The sequence below is a fragment of the Fulmarus glacialis genome, unplaced genomic scaffold (genome assembly GCF_000690835.1).
Source record: "Fulmarus glacialis isolate BGI_N327 unplaced genomic scaffold, ASM69083v1 scaffold19755, whole genome shotgun sequence".
Classification (NCBI taxonomy): Eukaryota; Metazoa; Chordata; class Aves; order Procellariiformes; family Procellariidae; genus Fulmarus; species Fulmarus glacialis.
Window position 1 is genome coordinate 22,220 of NW_009215179.1, and position 22,214 is coordinate 44,433.

Consider the following 22,214-nt stretch of genomic DNA (forward strand, 5'->3'; position numbering starts at 1 on the left):
CCCTAGCCGTACCCGCTGCAGTGCCACCCCAGCCCATCCTGTCCTGTCCTGGCAATGCCTCCTCCGGCCACGGCAAGCCTCTCCCTTCAGCATATGAAAAATAGCCTTTTTTTCCCTCCCCCCTGTGTATTTACAAGGAATTTCAATATAAGGAAACTGCACTTAGAAGGAAATTAAAATAAAAGAAACTAACTGGCGTCCTAAGGTTCCCTTTTCCCAAGGCTACAAACTAAGGACAAAGCTACCCTATTTGTTTAGTTAAATAAATCATCAGCCACATCAGCTAGTCCCAGAACAAGATTTCAGGGCCAAGTAAATATTTTGGGCATGTGTGTTTATTTTATCTGGTCTGATAGTGCCCAGCTCCAGCACCATGAAATCAGACCGCTTCGACCGTATCCTGCTGAGCACCAGAGCTCAGAGGGACTTCGCGTAGCCCAAAAGGCTATCCGAAGGGCGGGGTTATTCTTGGTGCCCCAGGGGCTGTCTATGCCACACCACCACTGCAATGCTGGATGCAGAGTTTCGGCGGTGTGTGGATGCGGCCAGCTGCCCGGCCTTGCCTAAACCAACCCAGCCCCTGCTGGGTGCACCAAGAGGGGGGTGAGCATTTACGCCCAGGGCACTGCCTCTGCTGGTCCCCAGGGTGCTGGGGCAAGTGACTAAAAGATGGAGAAAATGCTTGAAGTTGGCCAGGCGGAGCTGAGCCTGGACGGGGGCAGGACAGCGTCCCTTCCACCGGCATTGCTCCAGCACAGTCAGTCTCATACCCCTACACTCGCTGCAAGTGCCAGGGAAGATTCAATTTCCCCAAGGGATGCTGACCTCGCTTTTACCTGTGCTCAGAGGCAAGGCACAAATGTGCCACCAAAGTCCACACAAAGCCTTGCAAGCTGCCATGTGGATCGCTCCAGCGAGGGAGTGTTGTGTCTCAGGGCACTTTTTTGATTTTCAAAGTGATGTTTTTCCTTTAAAAGCAACAAAGACAGAATTTCTGCAATATGTGATTGTCCTTTATAGGGCCTCCACATGAATTTTGCCCATATCTGTCCTGACTTGTGACATTTCTTCACTGAAAGAGTGGTCAGGCCTTGGAACAGGCTGCCCAGGGAAGTGGTAGAGTCACCATCCCTGGAAGTATTTAAAAGACGTGTAGATGAGGTGCTTAGGGACATGGTTTAGTGGGCATGGTGGTGTTGGGTTGACGGTTGGACTTGATGATCTTAGAGGTCTTTGCCAACCTTAATGATTCTATGATTCTATGATTTTACAGCGAAGGTTTCCCTGGCTGCCCAGGCAAACTGCAAGGGGAACACCACAAAAAAAAAAAAAAAAAAAAAGGGAAAATGCAAAGGAAATTATTTCTTAACAGGGAAAGGGGGGAGTACTTTTTTCCCCTGTCTGTTTTATGATTTTATAGAAGTTTGCAATCAGGAATTTTATGTCATGTTTAAGCGATATGTCATGCAGGCAGCAATAATAAGAGCATTTGTTCTATTTTTCTGATGGTATGATAAAATGTTAGACTAGGAGTCTCAAAGTCCAGCGTGCAAATATTTTAACCTCTGGTGTCATGTTCAACTGTTATTTTAGTATTGAAAAGGCCACGGTTCCCTAAAGGTGATCACCCTCTGCACCGTAAGTGGACCAAGGGAAATGCAGAGGGGAGCGTGGGAGCTATTTATGCCGGTGAGAGACACCACACAAATCATTCTCATACTTAATTTTGTCTGATTATTAGTATGCATTTGTGTGGGCAGTAGAGGAATCTGCTTATTAAATACCTCTTTGAAATCCATTAGCTCAGCCCCCGTATTTTGGAGTTAAACATGTAGAGATTTAGGAACTCAGTGAGTCACGATCTCAGCAAATGCAAAAGACAGTTCAGTGATTTAGCCCTAATATCACATATACAATTAACACTTCAGAAGCCTGGATAAATAACAGAACCACCCAAAGCAATTATTTAGATGATATTACTAACTAGGGTGCAGCGTTCTTTGCTGAACAGGCAAGAGTCCCCTTTATAAGCAACTTCCCATGCTGTTGAGGCTGGAAGTAGTTGGTAAAATTATGCCTGCAGAAAGGCTTAATGTTCCCAAAGCAGCACGAACATTACAGAGTGGAGCAGTATGATGCAATCTTTCACTGCCTATTAGAGCAGGTTGCTTAGACCTTTGCAAGCAGTCAGCGGTGGCTTTCTTTTCTCCAGAGAGGGGCAGAGCTGGCAGGTGAATCCTCGAGGCCAAGGGAGATGCACATCATTACATCCCCTCTCTTGGCAGAGAACCAGCAGTGTCCAGCTGGTCTTTCCTGGGCTCTGCCAAAGACAGAAAAAGCGATGGGGCCATGCTGATTTTCTTGCCCTCTAGTGTAAAAGGATGAGTAAGTCTTATTAAAGGACTGTCGTGGTTATTACAAAGTAATTCTTGGTAATGTGTAGGACCTTGGCTTTGTAACCTTCTTCCACAAGAGACAGCCAGCTGAAATTTCCACGGTCTTTGCGTCTATGAGAATGTTGGGGTTGCATGGTAATCTCGGGTTTAGAAAACAAGTTACAAATGCTTATCCTTGCTATATATTAATGTCATGCAGTTCATCCATCCGTCCCACGTTTGTCACCACGGTATGTGAATGTTTACCTAATTGTACTTGAGGACGATTTAGAAAACAAAATGTAATTGTTCTGGGTGCTCATGGGGATAATAGAAGTGAGCATGAATAATGATCCAAAGGGATATTTTGCACTTTTTGCATCTATTTGCAGTCAAGCTATTTTAACTTTGAATTTGCGGGGGTCGGAGCTCAAATATGTCTGTAGTTTGATGCAGATTTTTAAACTTGTCCCAGAACATAAAGTTTTGGTAGTGCTCACAGACTGCACATCAGCATGAACCTGCAAAACACCTCTGGAAGGAGTTGTGGAGGGTGACACCGCTGTCAGCTATGGCGCCTGTTCCTCTCGTGACCTTATATATAATAACCATGTGTTATTGTACTCCTTTTCTGTCAGAAAGGATCTCTTTTAAGAATTAGGTTTTACATAAATAAGGGCCAGTGGAGAAGAAGGAAATATCCTCCTCTTACCTCTCTTCCCTCTTTCTAAGCCCTGGCATACAGTTACTGCTTTCTTCTTCATCGTGGCTCTCATCCCACACACCAAATTTGTACAGGGAGGAAGAAACCGTGCACACTTGATACTGTTAATCAGTCTTGGATCAAGATAAGGATGTTAGCTGTACAGTATTTTTTCTAAAGTCTGGCCAACCCTGAATCTGACGCTGTCCTTCAGCAATGCCCAACTCAATATGTGTATCAGTCTTGGCACGGACAGATCAGGCATTTCTGTGGCGGCAGGCAAATCCCAAGCTCTTTGGCCCTTGCACAACATGTACAAAATGTTCTGCTGCTTCCACATCCACGAAATGGTCTGTTTTCTTTGGGGGATAGGTAGGACTGGCTGTTACTCCATGCTTTCTGTGAAACCAGCCCAGTCCACTTCACGTGTAATTTGCTGTCCAGCCCTAAGCTTTCTCTGTCGATTTTTGCAAATTGCAAAATAAATACATGAAAACGCCCTTTTGATAAGTCCGAGCCAAAATGATAAGAAGCACAAAACGTTCCTACTTTTCCTCGAAACTGATTTTAAGGACAGTGATGCTAACGGAAAAGGTGACACTTCATTATTCACTATAGCTTGCAGTCTGGGAAGCAGGGATGTGTTTAGGCAGCCAGTTTAAAACAAACAGAAGAAATTACTGTGCCACCCAACACAAAATGAACAGGTACGACTCACAGTCACTGGCTGTTACAGAGAGCAAGAATGTAAATGTTTCAGAAAGGAATTAAACAAGCTAAGGAGCTAAATCAAACTTCACTGCTGCAATGTTGGCTTTAAACTTCTTTGACTTGTTGGCTGAAAGCAGGGGAAGCTACAAGGGAAGGCTCTTGCTGTGTTCTGCTGTCCTCTTGCACATCCATGTTTATCAGCCTTGCTAGAAATAGGACAGTTGTGCTAGATAGATAAACCTTCGGTCTGACGGAGCTCAGTCCCTTTTACACCCCTGCGTAAGGAAGAGTGCAGTTGTCTCTGCAGGAGGAGGGACGCGGCGAGCAGCGGCTGGTGTGCCGTTGAGGACATACTCACTCTCCACGTGAAGAACATAACATTGTCAACAGCTCTGGGGTTCCCGAGCCCACTCCCCTTTGCTGTAGTTTTTTCCAAATCGATTATTTTAAATAAATGAGAAAGGGGTGGGGTTTTTTTGGTCTGAAGATGGAAGGGCCAGGGTCATCAATGTGACGGCTGAAGTCCTCTGTGGATTTACAGAAGACGTATTGTGTAGGAGCGAGAGTTGTTCAAGCCACCTTGATGCATAGTTAGTTCCACAACAGCCTAATATGCCCAACAGGATATACAGATAACATTTGGCAGGAGAAAATCAATTCTATTTGCAATGGGTGAAATTTTACTTTCTTTCTTCTTTTTTATTCTATGTTTTTTCTTTTCGTTCCGTTGCATTTTGGTTAGCAGAGGTCACTAAACAACCATTAGCTTGCAGCAACTTTCTGCTGCTGACAGGCTAAGCTGGATTTAGTGGATACCCTAGAAGTGACATTTCATGAACTAATTATAGGAGCAGCTGTTTTTCAGCATCCCAGAAAAATTATTCCAGACTGACACAGGGATACAGAAACCCGCTGCTCCCGTGATCTCTCAGCTGAGCACTTACCTCACTTCGTTGCTCAGAGATACGAACTATTTCACTGGAAGCCCATGTTGGCTACATCTTGCCAGTTGCGAAAATGCCTACCGAAGAACATTTTACCTAAATGATGGTTAAATTCCACTGGAATTTATGAAATATCAGAAACAACACTTTTATCAAAAGACATTTTTCCACCAGAAAATGTTTCACATCGAATTTTACAAGCAGCTCTATGCTGAATGTTGCAAGCCTGGCTCTTTTTGCAGAGAAAAGCTGAGCTGATGTTACTGACTGTGAGAAAGAATCATTGCGCATCTTCGCTGTTTCTATTTAGGGTAACCAGGGGTAGGTGGCCACATGTTTAGTGGGGACCTGATCAATTTCTGCAGTGGCATCTCCCCGGAGGGCGCTCCCTCTGCAAATCCCCACCATCATTTCAGGTGACCCCAAGCCCAGCCAGTGCCTAGGCAAAGAGCGGGAAAGGTGTCCCAGCGGTTTACATGTTGCCTTCATGGCCTCCATACCTGAAATCACCCATCAGTTTAATGAGGTGATGTGATAATGAGGTAAAGCCATTTGCTTTCCTGTGTTTCACAAAGTTTTGGTTTTTACTGTACCGATAGTGTGTCTTGCTCTTTCTGCACAGGCAGTTGTGCCTGAATACTTGCATCTCTCACTACAGTTTACCAACCTGGGTAGGAAAAAAGCCACCCCTGCCAGCAGTAACAATAGATGCTCTTTCCTTAAGCGGGGATTAAAAATGCTCCTAGAAACATATATAAAATAAATTCTGCTGTAATCAAGTCTTCCTGTTTGACTTTATCTTTCTTGTTTGGGTTAAAAGGGAGCAAAAATGCTGGACCGTTGCTATAAAAATAGCCCTTCTTGGAGACCACAGCTGCTCTGAATAAAAGGACTAGACGTGCTGGCTGACCTTTCTGCCCACGAGGAAAACTAGCATTTGTACTGGGTTTGGTTTTCTTCCTTAAGCTTCCCCTTTACAGAGGGAGAAAGCAGTCCGTTCCTCTCAGAGGGCAGAGGTTGTTACCTGGGCAGTGACAGGCCCCTCGGGGAGGCAGGCGCGGCAGGAGGGCTGCCGGCGCGTGGGACTAAAGGCTGGGCAGGCGCCAGCCCAGCAGGGATCTCTCTTCGAAGGAGATTTTCTCCCTGGTCGTGTTTCCATGCTCTTGGCAGCTTGCATCAAAGTTCACGCTTGGTTTTCCTCTTAGAAATCCACTTCAGCATTGCAGCCCGTGTAGCATCTGCTCTTTGGACAATAACCACCAGGTAACTCCACAGACCATAGAGGATCCACATTATTGGGGTTTCTTTTGTTGTGGTGGTTTTAATTTAAATGCCGTTTTCATGGCCTAAACACCAAGCAACTGAGTGTTCCTTTGGGTTGGTCGTGTCCTCTTCCCCAGTGCAGATCTCCACACTGCAAGAAGGCTGGAGGACTGTTCAAAGAGGTACTACAATTGTCAGACAGCATAGCACCTAAGACTCTCATACCTTTGCCCATCCTGGATTTCAGATATTACTCCAACTATCTATCTGTATGGGTCAGACTTTTTCAGTGAAAGATTTATATGTCACTGGAGTCAAAAGTGTGAAATGGCAGTAAGCATGTAGGGCAATGGCTGCATGTTGCTTGCAAGCAGTTGCTTCTTTAGGTGATGCACTGTACTTTGAAGGTGTGGAGATGCTCATGATAGGTGATGGCATGTGATACTGTGAGGGAGCATTATCAGAGGGCTGTGGCTCGCCAGGGGGCTAGGAAGACGTAGATGCCCTGGCAGCCCAGCCTTGAGGAGACATGCTCCAGAAGAGGCAGAGGGGCTCTGCAGGGATAAGGGGAGAGCAGCACAGGCAGGTGCCACCCTCCACTCACAGCCTGCCCCCCACCGCCCCTACCCCTGGCTGCGCCCACAGGTCCGAAACACCTCTGTAAGGCACAGCCTTGGAAATACAGTAGGGAAAAGCAGGAGGAAAAGGCTTGTTTCTTCCATTTTTTTCCCCTGCCGGTCTTCATTTCGTTATTTCTTTTGTTCTTGCTTTCCTTTTTCTTTCGTATTTTCTTCCCTTTCCCTTTCCTCTGCAACTCCTCAAAGGGTTTTACAAAGCAAGGGTAGTATTACCAACCACTGTTCTTTTTAAAGAGAGTAAAAAAAATGAAGTGCAGGGTTTTATGCAAGTTGCTCATGCCATGTCCCACCTCACAGTGCCTCACTTGTCTCAGTCTCACATCAGCACCCACAGCCAGATGTGGCAGCTGCTACAGGGCAGCAGCAGCTCCCAAACCACGCAGAGGTGCAGCCGAGGGCTGTCTGTGCACATGAACCGCTTTAAGATGGCTTTTGTATCAAAAGAAGTGCAAGTACAGCAATTTGAATTTAATTTTATTCTTGACAGTTTGAGATGGCGTTGAGGTGAGGATGCCTGAGATGGCGTTTTGGTGAGGATGCCCTAGTGATGGGGGCACCAGCCCAGGAGTGTGGGAAACTGGGCTCAGGTCCCTGCTCTCCGATAGGCCTCTGGTGAGAGTTTGGGCTGGTCGTGTAAGCTGGCTGAGCGGTGGGGTGTCCGAGCGACCTCCCAAACTGTTAGCACGGAGTTCAGCACAGCACTGCGCTTGAGGGAACAAGCCCCCCTAATAAGCTGAGACGGCGAGCATTTAGCACGCGCACGGTGTCATGCTGCTCTTCTTACCTACCGTGCCTGCAACAACCCCAGCCCTAGCCACTCCAACCCGCTCTGTGCGTGTCCTGGCCTTCACCGAGACTTTCAGCCCCACAGGTGGGTACGTGATGAAGGCGCGGCCTCACGGGATGCCTCAGCCACCCCTCTATCAGGGCCTGGAGAGGCCAGAGCAGAGGATTGCAACAGTTCATTTCTTTATAGGTTTAGGCTTAAAAACCTGTGAATCTCTCTTTCTGTAACAGCATCTTCTGCACACTGTTCAAATTCTTCTTTTTTTCCCTCAATTATCCCTCGGAGCGTGTGAATCTTCGTAAAACAATGCTGGAAATGCCCCCAACATATGCAGCCCCTCAGCTGGGGTAGGGAGGATTGCTCAGCGTGTGCTGCAAGACAGCACTGTTCTCATTTGGCACATCTGTTTGTTGTTTCACAAGCCATAAAAATGCAACAATGGTGACTCCTTCTCAAAAATAAAAGCTCAGGGAACAATTTTTACAGCACTGAGTTAATACAATGAGCATTAGCGCTGCCCACAGCTAGCTGGAATTGATATTCTGTATGAATTATCAGGGGAGTTGGATTTCTTATAGCTATGAACCTTCACCAGTGTGCTGGGACATTGAGATTTGTTTAAGTGAGGGCTGAGATTAAACTTCAGCTACCATTTTAACACTTCCAGGTTCTAAGAAGCAAAATACCTTTTATATGTTGAGATGGTACTTCTAGGACAAAATAGGAAAGGAAGAAGCACCACTTATATTTCATCTGGGTATCATGGCATTTCTGGCCATATTTTTAGGTCCTGAAGGACACTTTTAATCAGAATTAATGCAAGAATGCAGTCACAAACTCATTACTTTGTAAGGAACACAGCTAATTACAGAGTACAAGCATAGGGCAAGCAACCTTCGTTTTGCATTTTAACTATCCTCTTAATTCATGAACTATAAACCTATTAAGCTCAGTTATAAATGATTCAGTATCTGATCCCAAACCAAGAAGAGTCTTTGTATTCTTCTTAATAGCCATGGGAGAAGACTGATGAAAATTACACTGGTAATGTGTTCATGATTATTCAATGGCTTTTTTTTAAGCTTGCAAATTCTGTGTTCACTTGTGCACACTGTGCCTGCATCAACTCATTGTAGTGAAACAGGTAATTGTAGCCTGAGATTTACTGACAACATACCCAAAGGCTCTCGAATTTTCAAACTGGCTCACAAACCCTCTATACCGTAACAACCGTGCTCACATCTAGGGTTTATACTGCTTTAAACAGGTAAGTCTCAACATAGTACTCTAGCAAAACATCCCAAAAGCATTTCTTACTGCTATTTTCCAAAATAAAATATTAAGTAGCAGAATTCCTATGCTGAAAGCCTAAGTGGGCCTTTCTGTTAAGAACAGTAGTCTATAAAGAGGTTTTCTTTCACTTGTCATTTCTCTGTAGTTTGCATAACTTCTGCTAATAAGTTGGTTGATGAAAATACAGAACAGCTTTATTTCTTGTGCACATAATTTTGCATAAGTTGGTAACAACTTGCACATAATTCTCAAAATTTCAGCATACAATTCCTCATTGTGTAATTAGTGGTTCTCTTGTGGTAGTTTTTGTTTTAAGGAAATCCACTTCTGCTGAGTTTTAGAGCTGCTTACACTGAGGACATTTTTATGTCTAAGCTTTGAAAACTAAAAAAGTGAAGAAAATCACATTAAAGGAGATGTGACTCTGTATGCTTGCTGCCAAGCGCAAGAAGAAAGCATTTCAGGATAGTCTACTTAGACAGACAATAATAAAAAGGTTACTGAAGCACTGGCTTTGATTTACCAAGCCAACAAATCTGGTAATAAAGATACATCAAAAGCTGTAAAAGTTTTAAATCTGGACAAAGATCCCCTAAAATAACATTATGCTTATTAAGCAGAGTTTGCAAGCCCCTACGATGGGTGTGCCCAAGTTCCCCAGGGAACAGGTAAGTTCTGTGCATCTCCAACATTTTGCTGTGCATTATGGCCTTCACTGTAAATCATTAGGCAGCTTGCCACCTTTCTCTCTCTCCTCCAAAGTCAAACACAGAAAGAGATGAGGGTTGGTGTAAACACAAGGCCTCTTTATTTTGTTTCAACAGTACATGACTTCCCATTTAGCATGATCAAAACCAAGCAAAAGAGTGGAAATCGCATATTCCATTTTTCCTAATACATTGCTCTTCCTTGAAACTACACAAGTACAAAACGAAGGATAAATTCAACAACATTAACTCCAGTTAGGCATTTTTCACAAATGAAAGAACCAGAGCCTACGCACAACAGGTGACGAGCAGACAAAACCAAGGACGAGAATCAGAAAAGCTTACTCCAGTGAGATGTGAACTCTCCTCTGGGGAAAGAAGATTTGTCTTGAAGCAAGGGCTGCAAACTTCCTCAGCTAAGGAGTATGCCCAACTGCTTTTTAAAAGTTCATCAGCAAAAGCTCTTAAAGGAACACAGAACCCAGCTCCAAAGCCACAAGGCCAGGTAGGACTCAGAGATCAAAGCCTTCAGTTGCCACTAACACTGGTCCCTTCTACTGAAGGCTTATCTCCAGGGACTTTTTGTACTAAATGCACTTAGGAGCACTTGGCTAAGCAAAGCCTTTGGTCACTTAAGTGCAGATCAAGGTAAAACACTTCTAAGTTTTTGTCAGCTGCTCACAGTTTACGCCCTGCTCTTGGCAGGGTTTAATTGTTACCAGCTGACTCAAGTCATTAAGCCAAATCACTGATTCTAAGAGCTGTGCAAACATAACAACATCTACCTGATGGGACAAATTTTTTGAGTTGAAGTGTTAGGCAGGCAGGTGTAAGATTGCCTTATTTTAGCCTTATCCTTCTCCCAACTCCACTCATTCAGCATAGTTATTTTCAAACTAAAACCAAGTGTATGAGAAACCAGAAACTAATGCCAGAATTAAAGCGAATACACTTCTGAGTCCTGACCGGGGCGGGGAAGTGTGAGTCTAGGCATGACTACTGTGTTCACTTCTACAGAAGTGACTGCCTCTGCAGAAGCCACAGGGGACCTCATTGGTTTGGAGCACACGCTGATTCAGGGCATTTTCTAAGAAAGAATTTCCACTGAAATTTCCAGGAAACTGCCCTCCAAAAACATTGCTCAGCCTTTTGAGAAAAACTAACAGTACTATTAACTTTACACAACAGATTGCTGTTGATGTTGCTGATGTCCTTTTGGCTTCCCAAGAATTGTTTTTGTTGCTGCTGTTATTGGTTTTTGTACAGAGAACCTTGCAGATGTCATTTGCTGGCTTCTCTGTTGAAAGAAGCACGAGTTGTTGCATATATACTACAAAGGGCTTAAAAAAACCCCAACTTTAAGCCGAAGTTCCTAGTACCTAGAAGTTCACTATTAGGTATATGCTCATGTAATTTAAAACGTGCTGTGCTCTCTGCCGTGTGCTTAACTTCAAAACAACCTGATTTTGAAAACAGCTTATCTTCAGTTACTCTAGTCACACCAGATGCTTGTCCTCCTGCGTCGGACTCAGCCATCACTGCCCCACCAGGCACATGACAGGGGATGACGCCTGAGGCATGCAGGAGCAGAGATTCTTCCCCGGGACCAGACTAGTTCAGTCTCTGACCCATCCAATGCCAAACGTTTCATAGGACACATGGAGATAAAGCATAACGTGCCCTTGCATTAGGTTTCTTCTGAAGTTGTTACAGGTAATTTTGATTTAAATCTTGAAGCAGAGGTTGAGAGGTTGAAAAGTGTTATATAATTATGCTATGATTAGCTACAATTATTTGGGTTTGTATTATTAAGCATCTAAATAACTGCTTTGGAAATCTGTTCAGTTGTTGGGCCTCAATGACTTTCAGAAGGAATGAAGTCTGTGATTTAACAGAACACTGGCTGAAAACATATCTTCTTTTCTGAGCGTTTCCCACCTAAAACTTCACTGACATGTCCTCTTGTCTTCATGAGTTCCTCTGATCTAGCCTCTTTCTACTTTGCATTATTTTGTATTCTGCCACAACCCTTTTCAAATCTCTTCTCAAATTCATTTTTTTTCCCCGTCCTTTCTCAAATTTTCAAAATACCTTGGCTTTTTCTTTTAAATACCTTCTACCTGTACACTATCATTTTAGAGATGAGTTGACCACTGCTACACACAGGGCTGCAGATAAGGCAGGACCGTTTATTCATACAAATCCAGTATTTTAAAAGCTGTCACCTTGTCGTCTGTTATAGATTGTTCCTGGAAATGCTTAAAACAGTATTTTTAAACAGCTTGTCTGCGCAATGTTGTTAATATCTTTTCCTTCTAAAACTGGGATGTTCTTTGAAAGAACTTGGGCTTTTTATTTTTCAGGACTTGCGTATTCTTTTTAAATGTATAATCAAGAATAATTACATTCTCCTTTGCTCAGTAGAACAGTAGATATTTAGCAAGAACTATTACCTTTTGCTAATCTGCATTGCATAATCACGATTAAAAGAAAATCTATTTCTCTGTAAATATTTTTAAATTAAAACATTACTATTCCTGTCAGCTTTCATAAAACCATTATAATTCTTTCATTCATGAGTGTATAATCAGGCACAGACTTTTAAACAGGGTCATTTTAACATTTCTTTTTCTAACAGGAAGTCCACTTACAATACTGAAAATGTTCAGTGCAGTGACAAATACACATTTTTTTCCCCTACAAAGATTTCTGATTGCACAAAAACCACAGAATAAATATAAACATTAGGCCAAGGCAATATTTTAAAGTGCAGAACTCCACTTGCCATACATGAATAATTCAAATAACGCTGCATATTGCATAGGCGATACTTACTAGCATTTCGTTAATAATCAAAACCTAAAGTGACACAATGAGATCAACATATAACAGTAATTCAAATACACTCCATTTATAATAAATAAGTGCCCGTCTGAACATAGAACACATTAAGCATATTGTCCCAACAAGCAAGCTTTCCACAAACTACCCTTTTTTTTTTCCCTTTGTCTGAATGGTGTGCTAACATTGAACACAAAGACACATTAAGAAACGAAGATCCCATTCACAATCTGGCAAGAGAACTAATGGGGAGTGACATCTGGAAACAGTTGCGCGCACATTTTTCCAGAGGTTTTATCTTAAGTCAGTAGCGCTGTGTCAACTTACACTGACTGAAAATTATCCCTTTATCTTCTTCCACTTACTCATCACCCCTTAGTGTTTGGTTGCCTGATTTTTACTTTTTTTTTTTTGGAAGAGGGTGGAAGAGGGAAGGAGGTTGCTTTAATTTGTCTTCAGCTACTAAGTTCTGTGACAATGAGGATGGAGGGGGAATAGTCCAAGTCCTAGCCTCCATTAGCATTTTGGTTTGAGACAGTAGTGCTGTTCTGAAATGAATTCCCAACCATCCTCCTTTATTGAACCTTGGTTCAGTTTGCAAGGTGGTTTTGATACACAAGGATTAAGTTTATTCTGGAGGAAAATACACTGGAGGCTCAGCTGCATGCCAAATATACTCCAGCCTCTAAAAGAGACATTAAAAGTCTGAACCAATTATTCGGCCTGCTTCAAACTGCATGTGCAGTGGGGACATTTATCCAAGGAAACAGACTATATGTAGTCTTAAGCTGCATATAGTGTAGATGTATGAGTCTCAGCAGTAACTGCTTTCATCTACTGATCCTCCCCTACCGCACCAAGTATTTTGGCAATCTACACATAGCCAGGGCGTCCCAAGGACCGAAACTTCACAGCAGGATCCTCAATGACTTTCCCAAAGTTGCTTCACAGAAGTTTGGCTACTGCCTCCTCTGCATCTCCTAAAACCTTACAACTTCTGTGCGTAAGCCATCTTCCACTGAACAAGCTTTCGGGACTACCTCAGAGGACCCCACCTCAACTCTTTTTTCTGGCATTACAGTCTTTCTCCATTCAATTATATTTAAGATGCTGCTGTTGAAAGTACCTCCCAGTTTATTTGTTATATTAATTCCTCCACTGGCTTCCTCTCACATCAAATTCAGGCTTTTTTCCTTTACCCCTAAGCACCTCAGCATTTAGTGTAACGCTATCCGTCTTGGTCCTCGCTCCTCCTGGTCGGGGGCATTGCAGGGTGGTGCAGGCAGCCCACGGCACTACCTGCAGGCAGAGCTCCTCCTCCAGCTGAGGAGGTTCTCCGTTTCTAAGTCTGGGTAGTGTCTGGGTACTAGACACTAGTAAAGCTGTAATCAAAAGCCTGAGTTCCTACCTTGTGCCCGAATTTAACAAGAATCAAACTGCTCATGATGCAGCTAATATTCAGATACAAAGCTCATTGGCAGCAGTTGTCCTAGGGAGTCCCTTTGTAACTGGGCCAGAAGTACAGTGTTGAACTTGTTAAAGTTCTTCTGTATTCCCAGTTTGCAAATAAGCAACCCCTCCTCCCCTGCAACTCTTTTAAGAAGAAATGCTGAATCCCATTCTTAACAACACTACAAAATAGTGGGAAAACAATTAAGTCAGAGACAACTGTTAAGACTACCACTAAAATAAAAGCGTTGATTTAATTCATAGCTCTGAAAGCCAAGAAGCAGGGCACAAACATACATTGTACACAAGGCTGTATAATCTTTCTCTGCCTCAGAAAGCATTCTTGCAGGAAGGCCAAAGCTGAAAACTATGCAACTCCCTAAAAATAGTTTCAAACAGTAACTGGGAGGATTAAAACATGTGTCTCACAGATCTTTGGTTTTGGAACATGAAATTTGGTCAATTAAATTCATGTCAAAATTCATGAGGAAAAATGCTCCCTGAATCAGGAAACCAAGTTAAAGAGCTGAAGATTGTATTTGCCAAGCAAGCGTGCTAACTGCGTAGGTGACTGGGACACATGGAAAACAAAATGGTTTACGGAAACACCCTGATGGGACATGGAAATCTTAATCCTTAAATCTTGACTCCTAAAGCCTTAGGAATCACGGAACGCAATGGATACGAAGGCCGTACCGCCGCACAGCGCAGTGCCCTGTGCAGACACCTGCGCTAGCTCTCCGCGCGCAAGCCAGGCGGTGGCTGCAAGCCCATGTCCCCTGCTGCTCAGTAGGGCTACTCGGCATCAGCAAAAAAACACACGCTGACAAGACTGTACTGCTTTAAGTGCCCAAGCCAGCTTTTACACTTCCACTTGACGCTGTACTGTCTCATGTAAGCCTAACTGTAACAGTACGTAAGCTCTGAAAAGGCGTTTAAAATCAGAAATTTATCAGTGACGTTGGGCCAAGCCCTCCCTCAGAAGTAGACATGAAGTGAGACTTTGGTGCAGTGACCTCCCTTGTTTTGTGAACGGAGGGAAGGCAGTGAGATAAAAGTGTGAAACAAAGCTTAGTGAAATCAAAGGAGTTTGAAGCAGGCCTTAAAACCGTATGCAACACATGTTTATAGTAACTCAATACAATATTGTCTCTATTGACACTGAAATTAAAGCTTACATCCTTTGTGTGGCAAAAACATAATAAAGAAACAAGAAGCAACCCCCTCCTCAAACTAACCTCGCAAAAAAAAAAAAGGTCTCTGATAAAAAGTAGGGAAATATGCTTTTTAAGAAAGGAAGGCGCACAGATTTCCGAAACAAAAAGGGCACATTTTTTACCTGGAATTGTACAGGGCTGGAATTATGGTTGCCACGTTGAAAGACACAGAAGAGTATGATAAAGCTCTCTGGCCAGAAATAGCCCATTTCTCTTGGCTTTTTTTTAAACCCACTCATTTCCCTTACAGAAAGGAGAAGGGACGTTGTATCGTCCTGTCTGAACAGTCAGGAGCAAATGAGCTTGGGAAGGGTCTGCAGGAGGCTGAGCTAGACGAACCACTCCCTCTAGTCCAGAAAAACCTCTTCATTTGTTTGCCATCAGGTAGCCTGCTCAGATATCTTAGTGCCCGCTTCTAATTTAACACAAGTTTCATTCAGCTGTCACTCAGCTGAGGGTAATTCCGTGGAGTGGGTGGAAGATCAGGCTGACCACTTCTGGACTTAGGAACAAAGTCTGTGGAAATGCAGTTTCAGCTGAGAGCATCACAGAACAACGCAGCCCTTCCGCGCTCCCAGCCCCTCTCCCTGTGACTAATGCCCCGTTTCTTATTTGGTTCTTCCACCAGTTCTCTTCTGTCTGACTATGAAAGACAAATCTGAACTCTTTGATAATAAGGACCCTTATTTATTGATAAATACACACTTCTTATCTAATTTCTCTTAAAAAAATAATGTTTTAAATGAAATAATTAATTTAAAAAAAAATAAGCTCCTAAAGAAAACAGAAAAATGCTCTAAATGCCCCAAATGTCACTGATTTTTCCATACTTGATGATAATATTACGGAAATTGCATTCTTCCGTGATACTCATTATCTATCTGCAGAGTCAATTTATTAGCACTGGCATTTTTTAAATTTAGATGCATCATAGACAATGAGTGTCTCATTGCTCTTCGTAATGCTTCCTACACTATTATTGAAAGGAACAGCAGGTGTCCTCTTTGATTAACGTATTTACCAAATCCCTTATCAATGCACACATGCTGTTTTTACAGAGAAATTTAAATATCTGTTTCCTCTAGAACTGTGACAATTTTGGTAAAGTAATTCTTGAAAGGTCTAACAACATTTCTAATGTTCGCAAGTTTTAAACCATTAAACAAAAATGAGGTCTCATTCCTGATGATCAGGCACTGTGTTTAATCAATCTTTTCCAAATCACATGCAGAATGATCAGCAGAGTATTTTGCAAAAGGGAAATGGATTTATACCGAACTTGAGAAAGGAACCACTTGCTTTCCAGCCACATACACTTCAGAAATATTCCGATCATCACCTGAAATAACATGGTCAAAACAGAGATTTGCACATAAATCTATGCACTGATTTAATTAATGAAAATTATGCAATCCACAAAATCAGTTTTGGAATACATCATTTGCAGTGACCGTTTCCTAGGACTGAGAAAGTTTATTTGGAGAGAAATAGTCAGGGCTACCACAAAGATCAATGGCTGTTTAAACTACCCATGCTTTTTTTAAGAAATAAACATAGCATTCAGCTGCTGCAATGGTGTCATGTGTTTTCTATATATTTAGTAGATTCAAACCCCGAAAATATTATATATCTGTGCAGAAAACGCATTGTTGCACAGTATCTGAACTAACTCGGGTACAAGGCAGCAGTAAAAGCTGGTTTGCCTCAGCCAGCTTCTCAAAACAGCAAAGGCCTAATTAGAGAACGACACTAACGTGGCCAGAGCTAACACCAGTTACCTCTACATAACAACATAACAGGCAGTGCAGCTTTTGGTCCAGACGATGCCCTATAAAGAATAACTATTCTCTTAAGGCAGGTGGGATTGTTTGGGTTGGTTTTTTTTTTTGTTTTAAAGGCCATTTTTTTTGTTTGGGAGTAAAAAACCACAATGGCAACTGGTCTGCAGAAGTCCTTCTGAGCTGAACTGGTTCTGAAGTGGTGATTAGCATGTCAGTGTTACTTTACTGTGAAACATGATTTAGCTTATACTGTAAAGATAAAGATAACATAAAGATAAAGATAACATAAAGATAGGTGTGGTAATAAATCTGACAAACTGGTGCATCTGATCATGTTAAACTGACTATTTAACTGTATCCCAAAGAACAAATGTTTAACCACTTAATTCTTACTCAGTATTTATAAATACATATTAATAAATGTAAGTAAATGTATATTTAATTAATGTAAATAAATATTAAGTGACGTATTAACGATACGATGTATCGTAAATATACGATGTAAATAGATCTATTTAATTACTGTAAACAACTGTATATTTAATTATGTATAAACAAATTTATTATTAAACTCCACATTAATTTAGGCAATTTTTGATGTATGAAACAACATAGGAACTTTATGTGGGCTGAGAATCAGAACATACCTAAATACAGGAACTTCTGGAGAGTGTCCTATAAAAAAATGGGAGAAAAGCAAATTCAGAAAGCAATATGTGCTATCCCAGATCATAATTATTGGAAGATTGAAAGAATTGATAGAGAGAGTTTTCCTAAATATTCCTCCTAACAGTAAAATCAAGACTTAATGTGCGCATTTTCTCATAAATAACTTTCAGTGAGGAGGCTGTATGTCTCAGGAAGAAAACACGGCACAAGTGTGACAGTATAAACAAGTAGATGCCTAAAACACAGTATTTCTCCTTCCTCTTTTTCAGAGTTCTCAAATTCATTTACTTATTGAAAAATAAAACAAAATTGTAAGCATTTTTAAAGTCCTGAGAACTGCTAACTTAGCTAAAAAGGTGTAGACTTAAACTGGAAAATATTTTTTTCCAGAATTATTTGAATTAGGAAGAAGATTTAAAATTTAAAGAATTTAATCTAATCCAGATTATTGTGGCTGAAACAGATTTAAGACCAATTACTCACCACTTAGGCCCGCATTTCTAATAGAGACGGCGATAGACAGTCTGGCCACACCAGTAAATTCAAGTGACTGTTGTTCATTACCTTTTTTAATCATAGAAGGTTTTTGCATGAGAAGGTGTGCCCGTTGCATAATGCCAATACTGCTTACGTGTTTGCATAAAAACTGTGCTTTCAACTCAAATTCGCCGTCTCGAGTTCTTGCTTAAATTTACATAACAGCGCAGCCAAGCCAACCTAGCCTTTAACTGGGAACAGGTTGCCATTTTTGAGTTTGAACTCAAAAGTGTTAACCAAAACTAAATTGCCTTTTCTTGGCTGCCATTTGTCACTGCAAAAAGCTAACTCTAATTGTCAGCTTGGGCTAAGAAAACATGCATTAAAAATTGTCACATGCATTTTTGGTCATGGGGATACGGGACTGTCACTGAGGACAGCAGGATTCTTAAAAAAACCAACCCCTGAACCTCCTGGGCTGAAACACAGACAGCAGTGGTGTAGTGCACCTGATTCCTGTCACTGGAATAACTCTCAAGAGGCTTATTCTGGCTGTATCACAGACCTTCCCCACATAATTTCCGGCAGTTTTTTGGATCATTAATCCCATTCGTATTACCTCAAAATTGTCAGCAGAAAACAAGTCAAAAGGGCTGTCTGAAGCCTTCGTGTTGATTAGCAGCGCATCAAATTCTTTACCGACCTCAAAGTTTCCAATCACATCATCTAGTCCTAGAGCTGAGGAAGAAAATAAGCTCACAAACAGATCTTCAACACACGCCTCTTTCCACCATGTGGAAGCACCTGGCAACTTACTTGAGATGTTCATAAGAAAAACTATGAGAATTTAGATGATTACAAGGAAAAACATGAAAGCAAATTCAACATCTGAGTTCTCATGCAACTTCTCAGTAAAAACACGTATATCTTGATGAATTTCTGAAGGGCATCTGTTAAGGGTAAAAGAAATCCGAAAAACAATTTGAACCCCTCTTTTGATTTTTGTTCTTTGAATGTTCTCCATTGGTTTTGTGTCATTGCAGATCTGATGTATAGGCCACTAACTGTTTAAAGTGGAATAACAATCATTTACATTGCAAAAACGTTAAAGCTCCAAAAGGGGCAATGAAATGAAGTCAGAGAAACAGTAGAGTATATAATAATACTCACCTTGCTAAGGCAGTATTAGATTTAATTGTTTAAACAGTTTAAGCAACTTTGACAGGTTGTATAGACCTATTACAATAGTAACATATAATAATGTGATACTAAAAGAGGTGTGTGGAGAGGATAATTAAGGGCAATTAGCAGGAACGAAGAACAATATGGTGTGGGAAAAAAATCATAGCCAGATCTGAAGGTCTCATACCCACCTGTAAGGCTTGTCTTGTGGTCTATTATTTAGCTTTGTTATTTCAAAGCTTCATTACAACCTCTGGTTCTCAGGTCCACAAGCACTGAAAATCTACAGTTTCAGCTTCAGCGACTGGGTGCTTGCAAGTGCTTAGAATACCTGAAGAGAGGCCTTTGTGTCTCCTTGGAAACGATTTAGCAAAGTCTCAAGTTGTACAAAGTATCTGTGTATTAAATCAACTTTTCCAATACTCTGGAGTTAAACTTAGTTATCAGAGAGGATAATATTTGCAAGTAATTTGTTCACTTGTTTTCAGATTGCTCCTGTCTGACAAAGGAACTTCAGCCTGCAGTGAAGTTTGTTTGTGATAGGAACTTCACAATACCTTAAATATTTAAACTCCTCCAAATGGTGAAATATTTTTACTCCCTATCAGTTTCAACTAAAATGATCTCATATTCCTTCAGGTTTGTGAGCGGAATGCAATTTTTAGATTAAACACAAGAGGGTGACAAGCGTTTAGGAGTCTCAGCAAAGCAAATTATTGCAACAAAGAATCGCTCATTTAAATTTCCACAAACTGTACTTGCTCAGGCTACTGGAAGGTTGTACAAATAGTTCATATTCTACCCTTGAAAGTGATTTCAGTAAGGATAAAACAGCTCAAAATCAATATAAAAATAAACACATTACTAAGTAAACCTATGAACCCAGATAAAACAAGCGCAAGAGTAGCTGGGAAGGGAAACCACGTATGAGTTTGAGATTTTTGTAAGTTTTCCTTTCTGTATCTCAGCTAATTTATTCTCACCTTTTATGAGAGCAGTACATATTGTGGGAAAAAGATCTCTCCTTTTTTGTCCCCTACCCGTTCTCTGTCTTCTCTATTTCCCCATTACACCCTCCACAAATTCCAATACTATCCTGAGAAGACCTGTTTGATGACATTTTCATTACATCTTTCAAACTTCCATTAATAGTTCCCAATGGCGTTTTCTGACAACTACAAAAATGTTACACTGAAAAGACTTGGGACCAGTTCTTTAGCAGGCAGTGAGCTCATTTCTGCTAACCGAAATAGTAATACATTTTTACTTATGTGCGGATTTGCTCTCTGCTAAATCACACAAGTTCCGCTCAAACTTTGCTAATTGTATAAATCAGTATGTGCATACTGATCACGACAAAACATGCCAATGAATGTGAATAACTGTTACACTATATGACTATATTTTGCAGATGCAACTGTGTCTTAAACAACCATGGTGCATATCCTGTTTAAACCTTGTGCTTTTCTCTGACTGAGAAAAGTGATTTGCATGATGTTTTGATTTGCTGGAAATACAGTGACAAACTGCCTCACTGAGAGCTCAAAAAGCAGAAACAAAATTAGAAACTGATGACAAACAGGATGCATGATTTTATAGTAATTGCACAGCTTTTCCTCTGAGTGTTGGTTGCTGAGTAAAACAAAGTCTTTTCAATTGGTGTGATAAACATACAAGCAGTAATGATTAAGAAGTCTGAGGATCTTTGCAAAGAAAATGTACAACCCTGAGAAATCATTAAGATTCTATTATTAAACTCTCAACATCAATACGAATACTCTTCTGTAATGAGCCTAGTATGGGTATGAGAGACTGAAGGATCTCTGCCCAGCAAATACCATTTTAGACTTCACTCTGGCACCAGAAAATCTGTGAATTCTGCCACCTTTTAAAGACAGGGAGGCGTAATATCACAAAAAGCTGTAGTTCTCTATGTACATCCTAAAGAAATTTCTTCTTACCTTGGCTTCCTCCTAGAGTGGCTAGTTGAAAAGCTTCTTCAAGAGTTAGTCCTGTTTCATTTACTTTATTGATCTGAAGACTATTAGATGCCATCATTGTTTTCCTGATGGCATCAAGCATAGAAGCTGAATATCCACCAGCAACATCTAGAAGGGATCAGACTCTTAGAAACAAGCTTTGGGAATAATTCTCTGTGTTAAATTTCTATAAGCTTTAATTAAATGTTACGAAGTGGCAGATGTGGTAAACACAAACAGTTCCACTGCTAGGCGCTGTCTCCAAGTGTGTAATTCATAATAAAGGTGCTCTCACATACAAAGTCAGGTAAATGGAACACCACACAGAGTAACAGAAACCTGAAAAGCTGTTGGTCAAGCCATTTACTCTCACGACAGGAACAAAATTTTCTTCATTCATTTTTGGTTTTCTTTTTAAACACTTTTGGACCAGCTCTAGATTTCAGTACTCTAGACTTCATTACTCTAGAAGTAGTGGGGGAAAAAAGCAGGGTCCATAAGTTGGAGACGTGCTAACTTCTAAATACAAACAAGTAGGCATGTTTTTGTATCTCCCAATGATTTCCAAAAGAAACCATTTTTACAGCAAACTACTAACCTGTGCCAAGGCCAAGCTTCACGTTGTGTTTCAGGACCTTTTGCACATTTAAGACACCGCTGCGCAACCTGGATTGGAAGAAGAAACGTCTTCTGTGTGATACACGCAGAGGAAGTTCTGGAAGAGCAGGGCTGCAGAGCCATTTCATGACAAAGGCTCTCAGAACATGTGCAATAGATTGGCCTTATTAAACTGCGATGGAGCATTTGCATTCATACATCTGAAAGATGGGGTTTAATCACGAAAAATAAAGGCCGTTTTTCTCAAATAAAAACTCCCAGTTTTATAGTTACCTGCTGAAAACGAGCTCTCGGTATACCCACAAAAAAATCCAAATATGATGTAAAGTATATTCCAGGAGCTGGGAGGTCATTTCATGAGCTCCAGTAAGTCATTGCAAACAAGATATTGATTACGTTAAAGGGAAATGACTGTTAACATTTAGTACAGTATCCTGGCTGGATACCACACAGTATCTCATTTCTGCTTAATAGAAAGAAGACTATATAGCCCATATGCTAAAACATATGCATACTTTGGGGGGAAGGGAGATGGCCTGAATCTGCCATTGATAGAACAGTCAAAAGAAATAAAGTTTAA

At 41.2% G+C, this 22,214-nt stretch overlaps 1 protein-coding gene across 1 annotated transcript; it reads right to left on the reverse strand.

Moving 5' to 3' along the window:
- Positions 1-16,196: 16,196 nt before the first annotated feature.
- Positions 16,197-21,682, reverse strand: LOC104077577 (guanine deaminase-like; the record flags this gene model as incomplete). Its single annotated transcript, XM_009578859.1, has 5 exons — positions 16,197-16,267; positions 17,357-17,384; positions 18,475-18,593; positions 20,999-21,145; positions 21,615-21,682. Coding segments are annotated over 5 exons (433 nt in total), but the record flags the coding sequence as incomplete, so codon positions are not given.
- Positions 21,683-22,214: the final 532 nt, after the last annotated feature.